This window comes from Coffea eugenioides, chromosome 2, assembly GCF_003713205.1.
Source record: "Coffea eugenioides isolate CCC68of chromosome 2, Ceug_1.0, whole genome shotgun sequence".
In the NCBI taxonomy this organism is placed as follows: Eukaryota; Viridiplantae; Streptophyta; class Magnoliopsida; order Gentianales; family Rubiaceae; genus Coffea; species Coffea eugenioides.
The window spans coordinates 70,064,756-70,082,682 of record NC_040036.1 but is presented as its reverse complement, the minus strand read 5'-3'; the positions used below and the strand labels follow the sequence as shown (position 1 = coordinate 70,082,682).

Here is a 17,927-nt window from a genome sequence, read left to right as displayed (position 1 = left end):
AAAAACTGACTTTTTTCCTCAAAAATGTTATGATCCATCTGCTTTTTAAATTTATCTTCGATTGACTTTTATAGTAGCTCTTCTGGTTATTAATTTATTAGTAGGAGATTAATTTCTTGATTTAACAATATGTAACACTAATACACTATAATTATAACTTTTATTATATATTCCATACGTATTATTGTACTCTAGGTGTAATATTCGTACTTTTTTCCTTGCGTATTTCAAAAAAAAAAAATACTCTGTTTAATCAAAAATCATCACTCGTAGTAATAAAAATTAAACTTTTACTTCTCATTTAACATTTTCAAGTACAATAAATCACAGGTTTTATATTTTAGAATAACTTATAAGTGTTCTTTTATCTCCCAATTTCTCCCCTCCCCCCTCCCCCAATGCCAAATCCTGGCTCAACCATTGGAATGGGTGTTCCTTGGATGCCTTCTGGATAGGCATTTCTTTTGTTTTTCTTGAAAGTTCTTCAATAAACATTTCTATATACGTCTTTCTTTTTCTTTTTCTTTTTTTGGAGGTCTACAGCCATTATGTGGCACTAATCTATCAGACTACGGATTAGTGCTTAGCTTTAGTTTGGGTGAATAGAAAATAGATGACAATGAAAAAAGGACAGTATTCACAAATGCAGTTACCATGTATCCTTGATGCCCAAAATTCATTTAAAAACATTAAAGGTACTAGTAGTGTTTGTGTGCAGGAACAATGTGGGAAAGTGATAGAAAATTAGTTATTCTTTCCTTCTTCTAAATTTGGTTGGACGAAATGTTGAAAAAATCTTCTTGTATCATAATTGGTCGGTAAGAATGTTGAAAATTAGACAGCGTCAACTAATCATAAAGTTCTGAATCGTGTTTGAAAAGAATTTTTCAATGTCGAATAATCAGTTCTAATTTCCTGTCATTTAATTCACGTGAAATCACTTGGCCATCATTTTGACTTGTCGTTTGAAACAAACACCCCTTTATGGCAGATTTATAAGAAAAGGAAGGAAGAGAAACAAAAAAATTCATTGCTGGTTTTCCCTTTTTCTTGTTACTTGAATGTTTTTCATCTTTAGTTCTTTTATCATTTTCTCGTCTGGATTTGGTTAGGTCAAATATATTAAGGGCTGTCTAAAATAATGGGTGCCTTGAGCACTCACTAAAATATACTTCAGGTGTTAAAATTTCGAAAAGATAAGATTAATCAAAGAAAATATATAAATACAAGAAAAAATAATAATTGCTAGTATATACACTTTTCTGGTCGGTCAGATAGAATTTAGCTAAGTACCATTAAACACCTGTTAAAAAAAATCCCTCATATTAATTGCAATAATGTACCATGCAAGACAACATTCAGCTGATAATAGAACTTAGTCCTGAATTAAAAAGGAGGCCAATTCAAATTTTCCAGCATAATTTAATTAATCAATTAAACTATTCGCCAACTATAAATAAATAGCTTGTTCCCGGTCAAGTCAATTTTATTTGCTCATTTGCAACCTCAACGGAGAACTTTAAACCATCGTGTAAAGTGTCAACAACTCCTAAAAGCAATACTTGGAATCTGTAATGTCAACCATCACCACCACCAACAACAACAACTAAAAATATTTTAAAGCAGCTTGAATGCGGTATAATGAATTAACCCAATAGTGGATAAGATTACCTACCAAGTTACATTTTGTTCTTCTGTGGATAAGGTTGGGGGAGGCATTGGTCGGTAAGGTAATGCTAATGCCTAAATTCTGATGGTTGCTCTCTTTTTCAAAATTCTCAAGTTTACAATTAAAACTTTCAAAAACCTTATTCATATACAAGTTGGGTCAAAGAGTTGAAGCTCAACAACAACAACAACTTTTGTGGACCTTATTTTGACTAATGCATGATGTGTTGCCTGGTAGACATGGCCAATTTTCTCACTTTCTTGAACCAAGAAAATGTTTTTGCGATGGTGACTTTGGGGTTGGTGGGAGGGGTTTGGTGGGCAGGTGATACAATGTCTCTATTTGTGGTCAAGTTTACTTGTCCAGAAAATGCAGTTCATGCCATTATTGCCTTCTGTCCTCTTCCACTCAAACTCAAATAAGACTAGTATGCATGTATAAATACTCTTGGCATAACCACCACCTTTTTTGTACTGACGTGACGCAAATACATTAACAATCTTACTTTTTAATCCTATGAGATTTTCGGCGCCACTTTTTCAGTTGCAATTTGTACCACTTCTATATTTATGTCAAGTATCCTATTTATTGAACTTGTTATGTAATATTTATATAAGTTTTTTCTATTTTCACGTGATAAATGGAATTAATACTAAATTTGGCACCGAATAGTAGTGGCATAGAGGATCCCAACTGGTTAAACATGGGTCCATTTGGATTAGCTGTTTTTGGGGTTGTTTGTCAAAAACAACACTGTAGCATTTCGTTTTTGAAATACAAGTCCGTTTGGATTAGTTGTTTTTGGGGTTGTTTTTCAAAAACTATATGACAAACTTTTACTGTAGATTTTTTTGGATTATTTTTAGAGATATTTTTAAAACATATTTTGGGTATTTTTATAATTTATAATTTATATAATTTTATAATAAATATATTTATATAAAAATATAAAAATATAAAAATATATTATAAATGTATTATATTATATATTATATATAATACATAATATAAATATATTTATAATTGTATAAATGTATATTATTATAAATGTATAAATTATAAATGAATATTATATAAATGTATAAATTATAAATTATAATTTTTATATTTTTATATTTTTATATAAATATACATTTATGCATTTATAATACATTTATAAATATTTATAAATAAATATATTTATATATTTATATAAAAATATAAAAATATATTATAAATATATTATATTATATATAATACATAATATAAATATATTTATAAATGTATAAGTGTATATTATGATAAATGTATAAATTATAAATGAATATTATATAAATGTATAAATTAATATATTATAAATATATATTAATATTATGTATAAATGTAAAATTAATATTATGTGTATTAAGATAAATGTATAAATGTATTATATTATATATAATGCATAATATAAATGTATATTATAAATATACATAAATATATATATTATGTATAAATGTACATTTATATAAATGTATAATATATATAATATATATAACATATTATATTATATATAATTTATATAATATATAATATTTATATAATATATAATATATTTTAAATATATTTTAAATAAAATAAAATATTTATAATATGAATAAATAAATAAATAAATATTTAATATATATAATATACATTAATATTAATTATAAATATTATAATATTATAAATATGGTGTTTATACAATATTTCAATTTGTAATATTTATTGTATATTTCATTATATAAATACTTATATAATATATAATATATAAATATATAATGTAAAATTTTCAATTTGTATAATGTACATAATATTGTAATATATAATATAATATACATAATATAATATATTATACATAATATACATTTATACATTATTACATATTATGTATATTATATATTATACATAACATTATTATACATTATTATACACAATAATGTACATAATAATGAAAGTACATTAATAATGTATATATTATAATGTAATGTACATAATATATTATGTATAAATATTTATACATTTATGTATACAATATTACATATTATGTATAATATTAATGTATATAAATATTTATATAATATATAAATATATAAATATATAATTTTCAATTTGTATATTTCAATTTATATTAGTATAATATATATAATATACATAATTGAAATATACATATTAAATATGTATATTTGGAGTTGTTTTTGATATAATGTTTGGATATGGTATTTTTGGCATTGTTTTTGGAATACACATTTACTGTAGCATTTGGAATATGAAAAGTAGTTTTTCAAAAATAGAAGCAAAAACAAGGAATCCAAACGGACCCATAAGTATTTGGTTACCACACACATGGCGCATCTTAATTTCCTTTTTGGTCCTACCATATTTTTTCCTCATCTATTTTTTTTTTCTTTCGTTTTTGTCTTCATATATTATAGACAAGTACCGTATGTTTCGGATCTCAAACCCAATCTAGTAAGCAAGAAAGAAAGTACAATATTTCAAATTCGGTTAATTTCATTTTGGTCCTCCAATGTGAATTTAAAAGTCAATTTGGTCCCTCAAACTAAAAAATTCTCAATTTGGTCCACCTAAATAGTATAATATCTCAATTCAGTCCCCCGTACTGAAAACATACATTGATTCTCCAAACAGCCGAAAAATCTCAATTTGGTCCCTCAAACCAAAAATCTCAATTTGTCCCTTCAAACTAATAAGCATGTTCCAAATTGATGCTCCAAGCCTATTTTATCAAAGACATTAACTATTCCCTGATTATAGAAAAGATTAAACTACAAAAGTAGCAAAGTTGCTTTTGTTTTGCAAGTCCAAGAAGCATTCGTTCATATTGTACTGATCATAAAGGTGCAATCTTTTTTAAGTTACTTGTGACATGGATATAGAGCAATTCAGAAGTTTCATCAAAGAGAAAAAAGAAATAAGTGTACAAAATTTTAACTTAGCTGAAGAAGGCATTTTTCATTGAAATCACTATATTAGGAAAAATTTTTAGTAAGCGATGAATAAATTTTCCTTAGTTTTGTAGTTGCAATTTGATTTTTTTTCCATAGTTATTGAACCATTAATACATGAAGCTTGGAGGACAAGGTTGGAACAATTTTTCAATTTGGATTACCAGATTAAGATTTTTTTTTTTTGTTTCTTTGAAGAGCAAATTGAGATTGTATTCTATTTAGGAGGACCAAAATGGAAGTGTTGTAGTTTGAGGGATCAAATTGAGACGTTTTGCAACTTTGTTTATACAAATGAGCAAAGACTTGAAGTTACAACTTACAACTGGTCAGGAAATGATTGACAATAAACTAAAAGTCTTTTTATTCATCTTTATTGTGAAAAAACGAACTAGCATATTTATAAACATTTATTTGATTCCTTCCTGCTGTTTTCTTAATTTATCACAAAAATAAAAAAAAAGGTTTATATTTATTAGAAATTTTGAAGTTACACATTCACTTCACCGGGTCAAATTTTTTACCATTTCAACCAAATTGACGTCAACAAAATTCTTTCAAAAGTACCTTAATCATTTGACAATTATCAATATAAAATTTTGTCTTTCGAAAGAAAACAAAGAAAAAAAGGTACAAAAAATATAATTTTTGTAAAGAAAATTATACACATTTTAAAGATTTCGGATACTAAGAAACATAGACATAAATTTTACATAGAGTTCAAATAATCTAAATCCTTGACTTAAACCCAAGTCCTACAAATTATGAATATATCTAGAGCTTAAACATATCTCAACCTCCAGAATTATAGTAACTTACACAATATTAATTAAAACTTGTGCGATTGAGCTTTAGAAATTCTGATGAATATATATCATCACTCTTTTTGTAATGGAGAAAATAGTTAGATACGTATAGCCCTCTATTTCAATTACATGCAAATTTATTTCTATATGAAGTAGCAAAGGATGCCAATTCTTTTCTTTTGATTTTTTTTTTCCATGCGGAGAAAAGCGGCTGAGTGACCTTTATTAACACAAATAGAGGAAGATAGTTCTATTTTAAAAACTTTAAGGGTGCTAAGTGATATAATAAAAGATCTCAGGAATGATGTCTGAAATTATTCCTTCCTTCAAATAATCAAAGATTTACGCATCAGTAAAGTTACAGGGTTAATTAGTTTGCCTACTGCTTTTGTTTTCAGCATTTAGTTGGTTCATAACCCTCAAATAATGTAGATATAGCTGAGGTGTATGGCTCTTACACCTAAAAGTTTATCACAATTCAATTTTGGGCGAAATTGATACACGTTCATAATATTGGGGTTGATTTTACATCCTTTTGAATTCTTCAATTTAAGAGATGAAATTGGTCAATTTCTTTTTTAATTTTGGAGGGGAAGAATTTTATGTTTGTAGTTTTCCCTAGGCCGGGACATGCAATTTTCAGGCAGAAAGTTGGTCGGAATTGAAATATGGGATGAAAAAATGGTGAACGAATGGGATCATTCTCCGAAATCAAGATTTCAAATTTGAAAAAGGGTTTTGCATTTTTGCACTATTGGAAAAATCTTTACACTGCATGTAGTAAAACCATTTTGAACACCTTAGTCATGCATCAAATATAAATTGTGTGTTTCCAAAGAAAACAAAAATAATTTCCAAAAGAAAACAAAAAAGAACCTACGGTCCCAGTTACAACTTACAACTACGCTGGATTCTTTTATTCAGGTTTGGTGCATTTTGTTTCTATTTCAAGTAGCCCAAGCAGGGACTTGGATCCTTGTCCTTGCTCTTTCTGAAAATCTACCAACTCTTTTCATTTTCATTTTCATTTTCATTTTCATTTTCATTTCAATGTGGGGTTTGGTGACCTTCGTTAACAACAAAATGTCACATCACCTCTTCAAAATGACACATACGTACGTACATATGTGTGTGTATTTGTTATAGATAGATAATTTTATTAAAAAAATCTTTTCTATGCTGAAAAATAAAACAAACGATAAAACTTTTGATGGCAATTTTCCTCGAAATTCTAATGAATCCTACAGCTTCAAAAAAATCCGTACATGCCTTCATAGCCAGACCTATTATTTAACGAGCACAACCAAAAACATGAATTTTACATATGCTAAAACATTTCAAAAATAAAAAGCTAATGCGAAAAGCAAATTTGAGAAAATTAAGAAACACACTAAAAGAAAATCTTAGAAATGGAAAACATTTCCGATATAAAAATTTAGGAGATAGAAAATAATTAAGAGAGAAAAAGCGGGACTTTTGAAACAGAGAAGAAGGACGGGGTCTACGGCTTAGACTTTTGAAACTTTTTTGGAGGTAACTTTTGGACACTGTTAATTGTGATTAAATATCCGAACAAATTACGTTAATGTCTGCTTGACAAATTCAATGTCGTAAAATAACATTAAATATTCTTTAGGTTCCGTTTGAGATTACGGTGACTTATAAAGAAACACTTCTGATACAAGTAATTTTAACAAAAGTACTTTTAAAAGTATAATTACATAAGCACTTTTAATACTCACTTGTGTTTGGTTTTAATTTTTAAAAAAAGCATTTCTATTTGTATGTTGACAAACATAGCCCTAAAATTAATACTAAATTTATGCCAAAGGAGTATTACATACATACTTTTCTCTTACCACTATTTCACTCTCAAATTTCACTTATATTATTTTTTATTTTGATAATGGCTTAAAGTAATGATTATTGTAAATTTATATTAAAGGAAACAAATTATTAAAAGTTTTCTAGCTACAAACTTTTTTAGTTGAGAAAATTATGAGTTACGACAAATTCTAGGAACACTAGCAAACGTACAACTTTAAAAAAAAAAAAAAAACTTTATTTTCCTACACCATTTGGACCTACAAATAAAGAATTAAGAATGACATAATTGCATCACTTTGTTTTCACGAAGGGCACTCATCATGTAGAAGTGTTACTCCTACTTATTGAACAATCGTATTTATAAGCATTCCAGAAGTGTTGAGTAAAGCATTCTACTAATGTAGGATAAAAATATCAAATTTTAAATCTAAAACATTTTTTAACGTAAAAGTAATTCAAGAAGCACCAAATATTGGCTTTTCGGAGAAGTGTGGTTGAAGCCAAAAGCTGGGGTCCTTAAGTTACGGGAAATTAATTACCAAACAGTTTAGAAATACTTTTAGCACTTAAAAATTTTTTTTTTGTTGTAAACACAATACATCCTCAAATAGGCCTTTATTTCTTGAGCCTGTTGACATTTTTTAAACTAAGCATATTTAGAATTTCAGTAGTATTAGAAGTTGATTTGTTATTTGGTAACGAGATTAGAATTGATGTCAAAATTGGTTTAGGCAATAGAGTTGAGCCATGTTTTGGTATTATAATTAGAATAGGATTTGTGGTTATGTTTGTCTATTAAAGGACTTGGAGTCGTAAGTTTGTAATCAAGGGAAATTAGTGAATTGAAACAGAATATTTTGTTTCCTCCCGTGTCTTTCTTATTATTTATTATTTGTAAGATTTTCCTAAAACTGTATTCCTTAAAAAAAATTTTATTGTAATATTTTCCTGCAAATCTTTCGAGCATAACCATCCAAATGGAAAAGAAAAAACTATTTCCTTTGTAAATTTAATATTGTTGTTCAATAATCTTCTTTTTCTCTATAGAAAAGGGAAGGGATAAAACAAAGCAAAATGAGATGATAAGGCGGTGGGAGAGATATATTCTTATTTTAATGTGAGAAATACAAAATTCTCAACTATTAGATAATAACCAACCTGGTTTATCTAATCAGCATTGGGAGGATACCATTTATGACAGTTTCTTAATGCCACATTGGAACACAAATTCTCATCATGGAGTTAGAACGAGAAAACACTAAAGGTGCCTCGCTCTAGGTTAGAGGTACTACAATTTAACTCCTCTAATTTATTTTATTTTATTTTAATTCTAAAATAAGAATAAGACAATTGCTGAATATATTTGGTGTTAAGATTTCAGTCAACATTCGCATATATTTGGTGTGTGTTTTCCAATTATTTTTAATTACGTTTTCATCTCACATAAACATTTCATAAAAATATCACGGCAAACAAAAAACTCTCGTACATAACCATCCAAATGGAGGAGAAAAAAATTTATTATGTCTTTGTAAATTTACTATTCTTGCTCAATAATTTTCTTTTTTGTTTTTTAATATAACAAAAGAAAGGGTAGAACCAAGCAAAATAAGATAACAGGGTGGTGTGAGAATGAAGTCATATTACAACACAAAAGGTGCCCCATTCTAGGTTTGAGGTAAAATTTGACTCTCTCTATTTTTTTGAATTAATTTTGTATAAATTGCCAGTGTATATAATATCATTTTTTAATGTATGTCACTTAATTTGAATTTAAATTTGAATTTCATTTTGCACATACAAGAGTGCAAATATAAAATTTGTTCGTTTCTTTCTTTCCTTTTTTCCCCTAAGAATCTGGCCGGATCCCTTCCAAAGTAAAGTTAAGAATAAGACAATTGCAACAACTATTGAAATAAATAAACCACTGAGTTACATCATATTATCTTGTTTTGTGTGTCTATATATGTATGTATGTATATATATATATATGTGTGTACTAGTACACACACATACACACATACACACATACGAAACTCGCAATGGATCTTCTGTCCCACACCCCGTGCCACTCTCTGTCCCACTTTTTATTATATTGCTATTTCTCCTATATAAACATCATGTTTTAATTCTTTTTTGTTTCCTTAAAATCCAATAACTATTAATTGAGTATTACACAAAATTTAACAAACTCAAAAAACCAAAATGCATAAAAAATGAGATTTTTTATGAATTTTCTGTTGTATTTTTAATTTTCTATTATATATTGCTTTTTTGAAGCTACTATATTTATTTTTTACTCAATTAATAGTTATTGAATCTTAAAGAAACAAAAAAGAACTAAAACTAAATATTTATTTAGGAGAAATAGGAATATAATAAAAAGTGAGACAGAGAATGACACATGGTGTGGGACAGAAGATCTGTTGCCATATTGAATCTTAAAGAAACAAAAAAGAACTAAAACGTAATGTTTATTTAGGAGAAATAGGAATATAATAAAAAGTGAGACAGAGAATGACACAGTGTGTGGGACAGAAGATCTGTTGCCTACAAAACTACACACACATACACACATACAAAAGAGAGCGACATTGCAGAAACTGTAGGCTAACGTTATCATAATTAACACTAAATCCATTTCTTGCCATGCTTATCTCCAAGTTTCTGGCCTTAACGCCCTTAACTACCAACCCTATCCGCTAATGAAAACCAAAAAGGTGATTTCAAATGCTTTTCCCTTCAAAGCTCAAGGGGTTGTTGAGTCGCTTGGATTTGGCAAATTTTCTTCATCTGGGGAGGTGCTGGGAGTCACATGAAAGGAACCCACCCATAACCCCCACCCCATTTTCTCTCTTTTATCTGCTTCTCTTTCTTATTTAGAGTAGTACTCATGATATGTCTAGTCAATGCTTCATCATCCTTGATTCCTTTCCCATAGTTAGCTTGGATCCTACATTTTTCCAAAGTAGTTGGCTTCAGGTTTTTTATTCATCTCAGGAAGTCTTTTCTTGAATTCAGTTCCAGACGAAAACTTGCATTAGTATTTCTTTCATCTCCTTTCAACTTGTGGCCTCACCACAACCACCCCCACAAGTGCATGCATCTCTCTCTCTATATATAGCATTTAATACTCCGTCCTCATCAGCAATACATTTTTGAAATTGCTCTGTTTTCTTGGTGATGATATCCAAATAGGAATCCAATCCCACATTACTCTGTTCTAGCTTAAAACACACTCTTTTTGTATTTCTTGAATTCATTGTTTCTTGAAATATTGAATTGATTCCAAGATTCTTTCTGGTTCTTTGATTATTTTATCCAAATGGGTAGTCTTGGATACTTGAAAAATTCAACAATGGTTTGTGCTCCATTGATGGCTGAATCAGTGGAGCAAATGCTAAAGGATATGCGAAAGGCAAAGGCAGAAGGCGCTGATGTTGTTGAGATTAGGCTTGATTGCATAAAGGGTTTCCAGCCTCAGACAGACCTTCAAATCCTATTGAGAAACAAGCCTTTGCCAGTCATCACCGTTTTTAGGTAAGTTACCAAACTCTGTCCTTCCCTTTCTGACACGAGTTGCATAGGTAAATAATAAGGAAAGGAAAATGAATATTAGCACTCCTCAGAAACTAAACTTCAGACACTCCTTCGGTACTTTTGCATTATATGAAGTTTAAGAAGTGTTAATTTTCCCTAAGGAAAAATAGAGGACATTTCTTACAAAACATAGCAGTTAATTTTTACTAGTCCCACTCCAAATCTTGACAAAAATGGTGGTGGAATTATTCTATTCTGGGGATTATTCTGTCTGGAAGAAGTTTTGATCTAGTAGATGTTAGATTTTGCGGACGGACTCAGTGGTAGAGTTGTATTTTGCTTGTTGCTGCAAATTGGTTCCAGCCTCTTGAAAATGAAAGGTCGAGTTTTGACAGACATAAAAGTGACAGCGATTGTTTGATGATTTCCCAAAAAGAGTTCTGCTTAAAAACGTATCCGTTAAGGACGAGAGATCTTTCTCAGTGGATGTGTATCCAATCCCGAATTTGGTGGTACAGGTGACCTGACCTTCCATTTGCCCTGGACTCAAGCCAGGGGTCCCGCAGGTGGCTTTGGACACATCACGCTGACTGAGCAGACTATCATCCACAGCCGTAGGTGGTAGGTGGGAATATGCTGTAGAGGGGGAAAAGTCTTGGCTACACTTTAAGCCAAGGGCACAGGACAATAGTTTTACCCAACTTTAATGCTTAGGTGGCATAATGCCATCGGCACTTAATATCCACTTCATCTGTTTTGATTATTTACTGCAAAATAAGGAAAAAATAATTAATCATGTCCAAACTAATGTCTGGTGGCATTGCTAATTGGTATACCTTGACCATCAAAAATCGATCAAAATTTCTTAGCTCGGTTGAATCGGTGGGAGTGGTATACCCTGACCATGCAAGATTGATCAAAATTTCTTAATTTGATTGGCCCATTTGGATCCAGTGCGTCTCCTTTAGTATAGAATAGGAGTAGATATAGAATAAAAAGTATCAAGTCGATTAAAAAAAAAAAGAAGATTGAGTCGGTAGGAGGGGGTCACGGGAGAAATAGGGTTTGCATTTTGATTAGATGTTATGAGTTCATTGTAAGAATAGATATGACTATTGTTGTATGGGGTGACCTCGTCCACTTTTGATTCTATGAGGAATTTATTGGACTATATTAGTGTGCATTGAAAATTTGGGGTACTAAAGAACATTAGAATGGAAATTTCTTGTTAATTCTTGTTAATTATGATGAAATATGTGCAAGTATACATTGTAAAAGAATCTAAAAGTGAAAAAAGAATCATAATGCTAAAGAAATTACATAATCATGGACCTAGCTGACAGAATGAACAGAATCATGTTTTCAGTTGCACTAACTTTACCTAATCGGTTTATTTATAAATAATCAAGCATAAGCCTTTGCTGTTTCTAATGAAGATTATGATTTAACTTCCGTTGGCTTCTATTATCATTCATAACTGCAGAGCAACGTCTGAAGGTGGTCAGTGTGATGCTGAGTACAAAACACGGTTGGACACATTTCAACTAGCTAAAGAATTGGGAAGTGATTACATCGAGTATGAACTCAAGGTGATCATTTCACAAACATGACACCAGTATTGATTCTGAACTTCTTAGAGGTTACATTATGTGGCTTTGATTTCCAGGAAAGTCGCAACATCTGCAGATATAAAATCATTGCATTCTTCAGGCAATGCTAAGATTATAGAACTTCTGAAATGAAATGCATATTTTTCAAGTAACTGCAGTAACAAATAGAGGTTGCAAATGACAATTGTCATCCATGCTACTTCGACTCTTCGTTTTACCCCTACCGTACCTGTGACACACTCTTCATTTTGCACTAGAGTAGCCATGTCCACGGTACTCCTGTACCCTAGTCCTAGTAACATAGGCTATCACTATAACTGAACATGTCATCTATTCCCGTGTTGGATTTGACTAAAAAGTTGAAATTTTGAATCATCCTAATCGCGTGGAAAATGCTTGGAAGTTGGAATGCGAATCTGAAATCAATCGGGTGTTTTGTTTCTTATGGTACTATGGTTGACACTTCTGCTCGGCCTGTGGGTACCTTGAACTAATAAGTTGGCTTTCAATTTGTCTGAGAAGCAATCTATCCACCTCCCTTTCCTAAACATTTGCACAGCATCATATATGTAATCTGGGATAAGACACAAAACTCTCAGACGGTTCCAATAATTACTTAGCGAGAAAATTTAGGATTTCATGCCTTAATAAATTTTGAATTCTGTAGAAGGTTGATGACTTGATGTCTAAAATGTAGTATTTGCTCCATTGATGCCCTTCTGTATCAAACTCTTGGAGTTCATATCTTCTGATTTTCAGCATCATGGTTCACTTAAAGACACTGCACCCGTGTATCAAAAGTTTACACAATTATTAGAATTTGCCAAAGAAACTAATTATAGGGTGCTGCAAATGAGGTACAAGAACTAGACATGAGTATCAGCATTTGCCTGTTAAAGACTAAAACAGCTGCTGAAGTGATTGTCAGTACCTCTTGTCTACAGCTTGTATTGTTGTTTCTAAGGTCGTAGCTTGGTTTAACAAAGCAATGCCAACGAAATAAGATCTGTGGTTGTATTCCCTATCGTACTATCCTGTGGAAACTGAAACAAAAAAGGCAACTATGGTGCGATGGTCATTGGTTAGTCCTGTTATGAACCACTATCTATGAGTCATAAATGATTGATGCCAGGTCATATTTTGATTCCCTAATCATATCTGCACAGGAGTTAAGCCTGAGCAATACAATCATGTAACTTGCTTAAATTATGTGGCTTGCAGATTTTGATTTTTTTTGTAACTCATTAGCTGTTGTCTCAGGTAATGTTTAGTGGTGGCACTTAAAACACACAATCATGAAATACTCCTAAAACTCTTTATTTTAGCACTAAAGGTTCCACAGGTACCATGACCGCAATTGGCAGACAACACTGATGGTTTTTTTTTTTTTTTTTAAATTTACCTCCAAGGCTCAATTCTTGCAGCTATACTCGTGCTGTAGAATCCATTTGTCAGCCATGTGATGTTCAAAACCATGCTAAGTTGTCAACAGGAATTTCAGGATTAATGGGATTGTAACATGACGCAGGCTTCAATCTGGATGAACCTGAAGTTCTACCTTGGATGTCATTAATGATACTTTTTTCAGGAACATTAACCATTTTCACTTTTTTTTATTGTTCTTTTACTATTTCTCTTCAACAGACAAAGAATGACTTTGAAGTCAACTTTTCCATCTCTTACACTTAATTTGAGTATTCACAATATTGTCCTGCAGTTCAGGAGTTTGATAGATATTCAGTGCTATATTTTTTTTTGAATATTTTTTTCTAATTCCATAAGCTATTAATGATTAACTTGACTTTTGTTCTTTTCTTCAGGTTGCCTCTGATCTCATAAGAGAAGGAAAATTCCATCAATCTAGTAGAAGTAAGACGATTGTATCTTCATATATTAATGCTGTGAACTCTTCAAAAGAAGAGCTCAGCCAGCTTGTTGCTAGACTTCAATCAACTGGGGCAGATATCATCAAACTCGTTCTTAATGCGGATACTATTACTGATACAGCTAAAATTTTTCATCTACTTCCCCACTGCCAGGTAATATAACTTCAGAAGAAGTTGAACTTATCCCGCACTATCCACAAGAGATACTGTCTTCAAGGGGAAAAATAGTGTTTGACCTCTGTCATTTACATGGGAGATATAATAGATATATTAGATCATTGTGATGGGCTGAATCCCAAAGTCAAATGTTGAACATGTAAGATGAAGAAAGGGCAAGTATGATGCCATCTGGTTTCCCTATTATACAGAATTTATTAGAAAATAACTTGGACCATTCTACTAGATGGTGAACACAAACTTGTTCTTTTGGTTTGGCACTTATGGTCTGTGCAGAAGTTGGCTATATGAATCAAGTCAAAAATAGAGGTCCATAATATGAGACCATACGTAAAAAAGAAGAGACTTCATTTGTTTTAATCACTAAATATTAAGAATGAAATGTGATAACACAAATATGCAGATAATGATTTTACTTAACAAGGCTTATGACTCTTAAAACGCAGGTTCCACTCATTGCATACTCCACAGGAGAAAGAGGTCTTATAAGTCAGATACTGGGGCCAAAGTTTGGTGGCTGTTTAGTATATGGATCTATTGAAGGAAAGATGGTGCCTGGCCTTCCCACCCTGAGTAGTCTTAGAGAAGCATACGAAGTTGAGTGCATAGATGCAGATACTAAAGTTTTTGGGCTCGTTTCAAAACCAGTTAGTCACAGTAAAGGCCCCCTTTTACATAATCCTACATTCAGACATGTCGGTTACAATGGAGTTTACGTCCCAATGCTTGTGGATGATCTCAAGGAGTTTTTTTACATATACTCAGGTCCTGATTTTGCTGGTTTCAGGTATGTTGTACTTGAGGTTTCACCTTCTTAATGAAGTAGGATAAAGTTCAAAGCTATGTTGTTAAATAGTAGTTTGTCCAAAACTCGAACAGGCCAAAGATGACATGTTTTTTCAACCAGATGGCTAGCTTAGAAGTTAGAACGAATTCTTCTCTCCCTTGATCCTCTTGTACCAGACAGGGAATAAGTAAAACTTGGCTTTCTTGTGCAAAAATGATCAGTACACCCACTAAATGATAACTGCCCACTTTATGCCTGAAACACACTTGCTGGTGTTAATTTTCCAATTCTACGAGAAATGAATTCTTATATTTACTCTACAAAATCATACTTTAATGTAGTGTTGGGATCCCGTACAAGGAGGCAGTGCTGGATTTTTGTGATGAAGTCCATCCACTTGCTCAGGTGGGCGCATATACTACATGATGTGCTTAACTTTTGCTGTTTTTAACACTTCAGTGAACATTCAACACTACGTATGTTTTAGTATCTTGTTGCCATTAAGTGAAAGGGGAAAAAGAAGTAAATGCTTTACATAATCAAACAAAGGTGTATATCTGAGACATTGTATACTTTGATTGGAATGGTATTATTGCTGAGTTCTAACCCAAAAATATCATCATATTCTTTTTCTGCCTGCAAGTACAGCTAGTAAAGGCACATCACTGATTTTTATGAAGGAAATGGTGAAGGATCAAAAGGAAATAACTTTGGGTCTTTTTCACTATCATATGTTGATCCTACATGTATTACTACTAGGAGCGGTTATATGCTATTGGACTTATTTTAGCCAAGTTATCTCAGAGTACACTTCCACCACAGATGTTTCTTTATATGTGGAATTTTGTCCTGGCTGCAGTTCCTAACATATGATGTTTCTTGCTATTCTCCATGATTTACCAACTCATGCATTCTTCATCAGTCTATAGGTGCTGTTAATACCATTGTAAGGAGGCCTAAAGATGGGAAGCTGATAGGTTATAATACAGATTGCGAGGCTTCTATAACTGCAATTGAGGATGCTTTGGGCGGTATGACGCTTTATAACTCAAACTTTTCCATTAGCTATGTAGTTTTTTATCCATTTAGCCATCATGTCACATTTTGTTAGCTAGCCTAAGCTTCAACTAGTTCATAAATATCTGATGAGTAATTAGATTGTGTCATCTTTGCAGTAAGGGGAATCATAAATGGTGAGGCACTCTCTTCACCACTCAATGGTAGATTATTCGTGCTGGTGGGTGCTGGAGGTGCAGGAAGAGCACTAGCATTTGGTGCTAAGAGCAGGGGAGCAAGGGTGGTTGTTTTTGATATCGATCTTGGTATGTAAATTTTGTTTCTCAATTTTAACATCTTTATGTTTCCGAGCTGATGTTTCTGGATTGATTGCCTGCAGCTCGTTGTGTTAACCAGCATAACACATTTTGCACTGATACCGTTGAGAAAAAAACAAGCATCTAGGACTAAACTTCACTTAATTAGTTTCACACTTATTACACTTTTGGTCACCATAAATCACTCCACAAATTCTGATCATCTGACCTGCTATAATGCTGCACACTAACCCCACGTCTGTATATGTACTCTTTAACAGGAAGAGCAAAATCATTAGCGAATGATGTGTCCGGTGAAGCATATCCATTTGAGGATTTAGGTAGTTTCCAACCCGAGAATGGTGCAATCCTAGCAAATGCAACCCCTCTAGGAATGCATCCAAAAACAGCAGACAGAATCCCTGTTCCTGAGGTTTTTAGTCTACATCTAAGATTTCTTGTTTCATTTCATCAGATGGTAGCTAACGCTTTGTTTCTTTTTGTAGAGAACCTTGAAGGAATACAGGGTTGTCTTTGATGCTGTGTACAACCCTAGGAAAACCAGATTACTAAAAGATGCTGAGGCTGCAGGAGCCATAATTGTTAGTGGAGTTGAAATGTTCTTGCGACAAGCCATTGGCCAGTGCAATCTTTTCACTGGTGGCAAAGGTACAAATTTGTCTCCTTCACCTGGATGACATTCACAAAGTCTAGCAGCCTAATGAACCTCAACTTTGAAACATCTACCTTTTTAGTTTTGATTTAATTGCATATTTTTCTGGGCATCACGATATGGAATCCATCGCGAATTATTAACATAGAACATCTTTTTGAAATTTGTCAGCATCAATTTTAGCAGGTTCAAGCTCTCTCTGCTAAATTTCATGAAACTTGAAGCGATAAATATGTGAAGTCCACTTAGCTAGAACAAATTCCTCACTGAACCAAAATCTGTTCAATTGTTCTCCATTACTTCTCTTGATCCCTCCTCCTTTTATATGTGATGCTAACATTTTTGCACTACATTTTTGCAGCACCTGAAGATTTCATGCGCGAAATCATCATGGAGAAATTCTGATTTTTTATCGTAGTAAGGTGTCACATATGATGTAGTCTGATAATTTGATTGAGAAGAACTAAAGTAGTTAGAATGATGAATCATATTTCCCTCAAGGGAAGTATTTAGTCTCGTTGAATTTTATTTGGTTCTAGTTTAGAACTTGTTCAAGTTCCCTTGGATTTTTGAGCATCTTCAAATTGTAAGTACACAAATTGAGCTCTTCACCTTGACACACAGTGGACGTGATCTATGTGATGAAAAGGAAAATAAAAGAAGGAAAAAAAAA

At 31.7% G+C, this 17,927-nt stretch overlaps 1 protein-coding gene across 1 annotated transcript; it reads left to right on the top strand.

Moving 5' to 3' along the window:
* The first annotated feature begins 10,128 nt into the window (after window positions 1–10,128).
* LOC113762561 (bifunctional 3-dehydroquinate dehydratase/shikimate dehydrogenase, chloroplastic-like) lies at window positions 10,129–17,777 on the top strand. The gene is made up of 10 exons (XM_027306062.1): window positions 10,129–10,808; window positions 12,292–12,397; window positions 14,239–14,457; window positions 14,928–15,268; window positions 15,610–15,673; window positions 16,191–16,299; window positions 16,444–16,590; window positions 16,863–17,014; window positions 17,088–17,250; window positions 17,616–17,777. Exons 1-10 carry the CDS (start codon window positions 10,594–10,596, stop codon window positions 17,657–17,659), a joined length of 1,560 nt encoding a protein of 519 aa, XP_027161863.1. The 5' UTR covers window positions 10,129–10,593; the 3' UTR covers window positions 17,660–17,777.
* The last annotated feature ends 150 nt before the right edge of the window (window positions 17,778–17,927 follow it).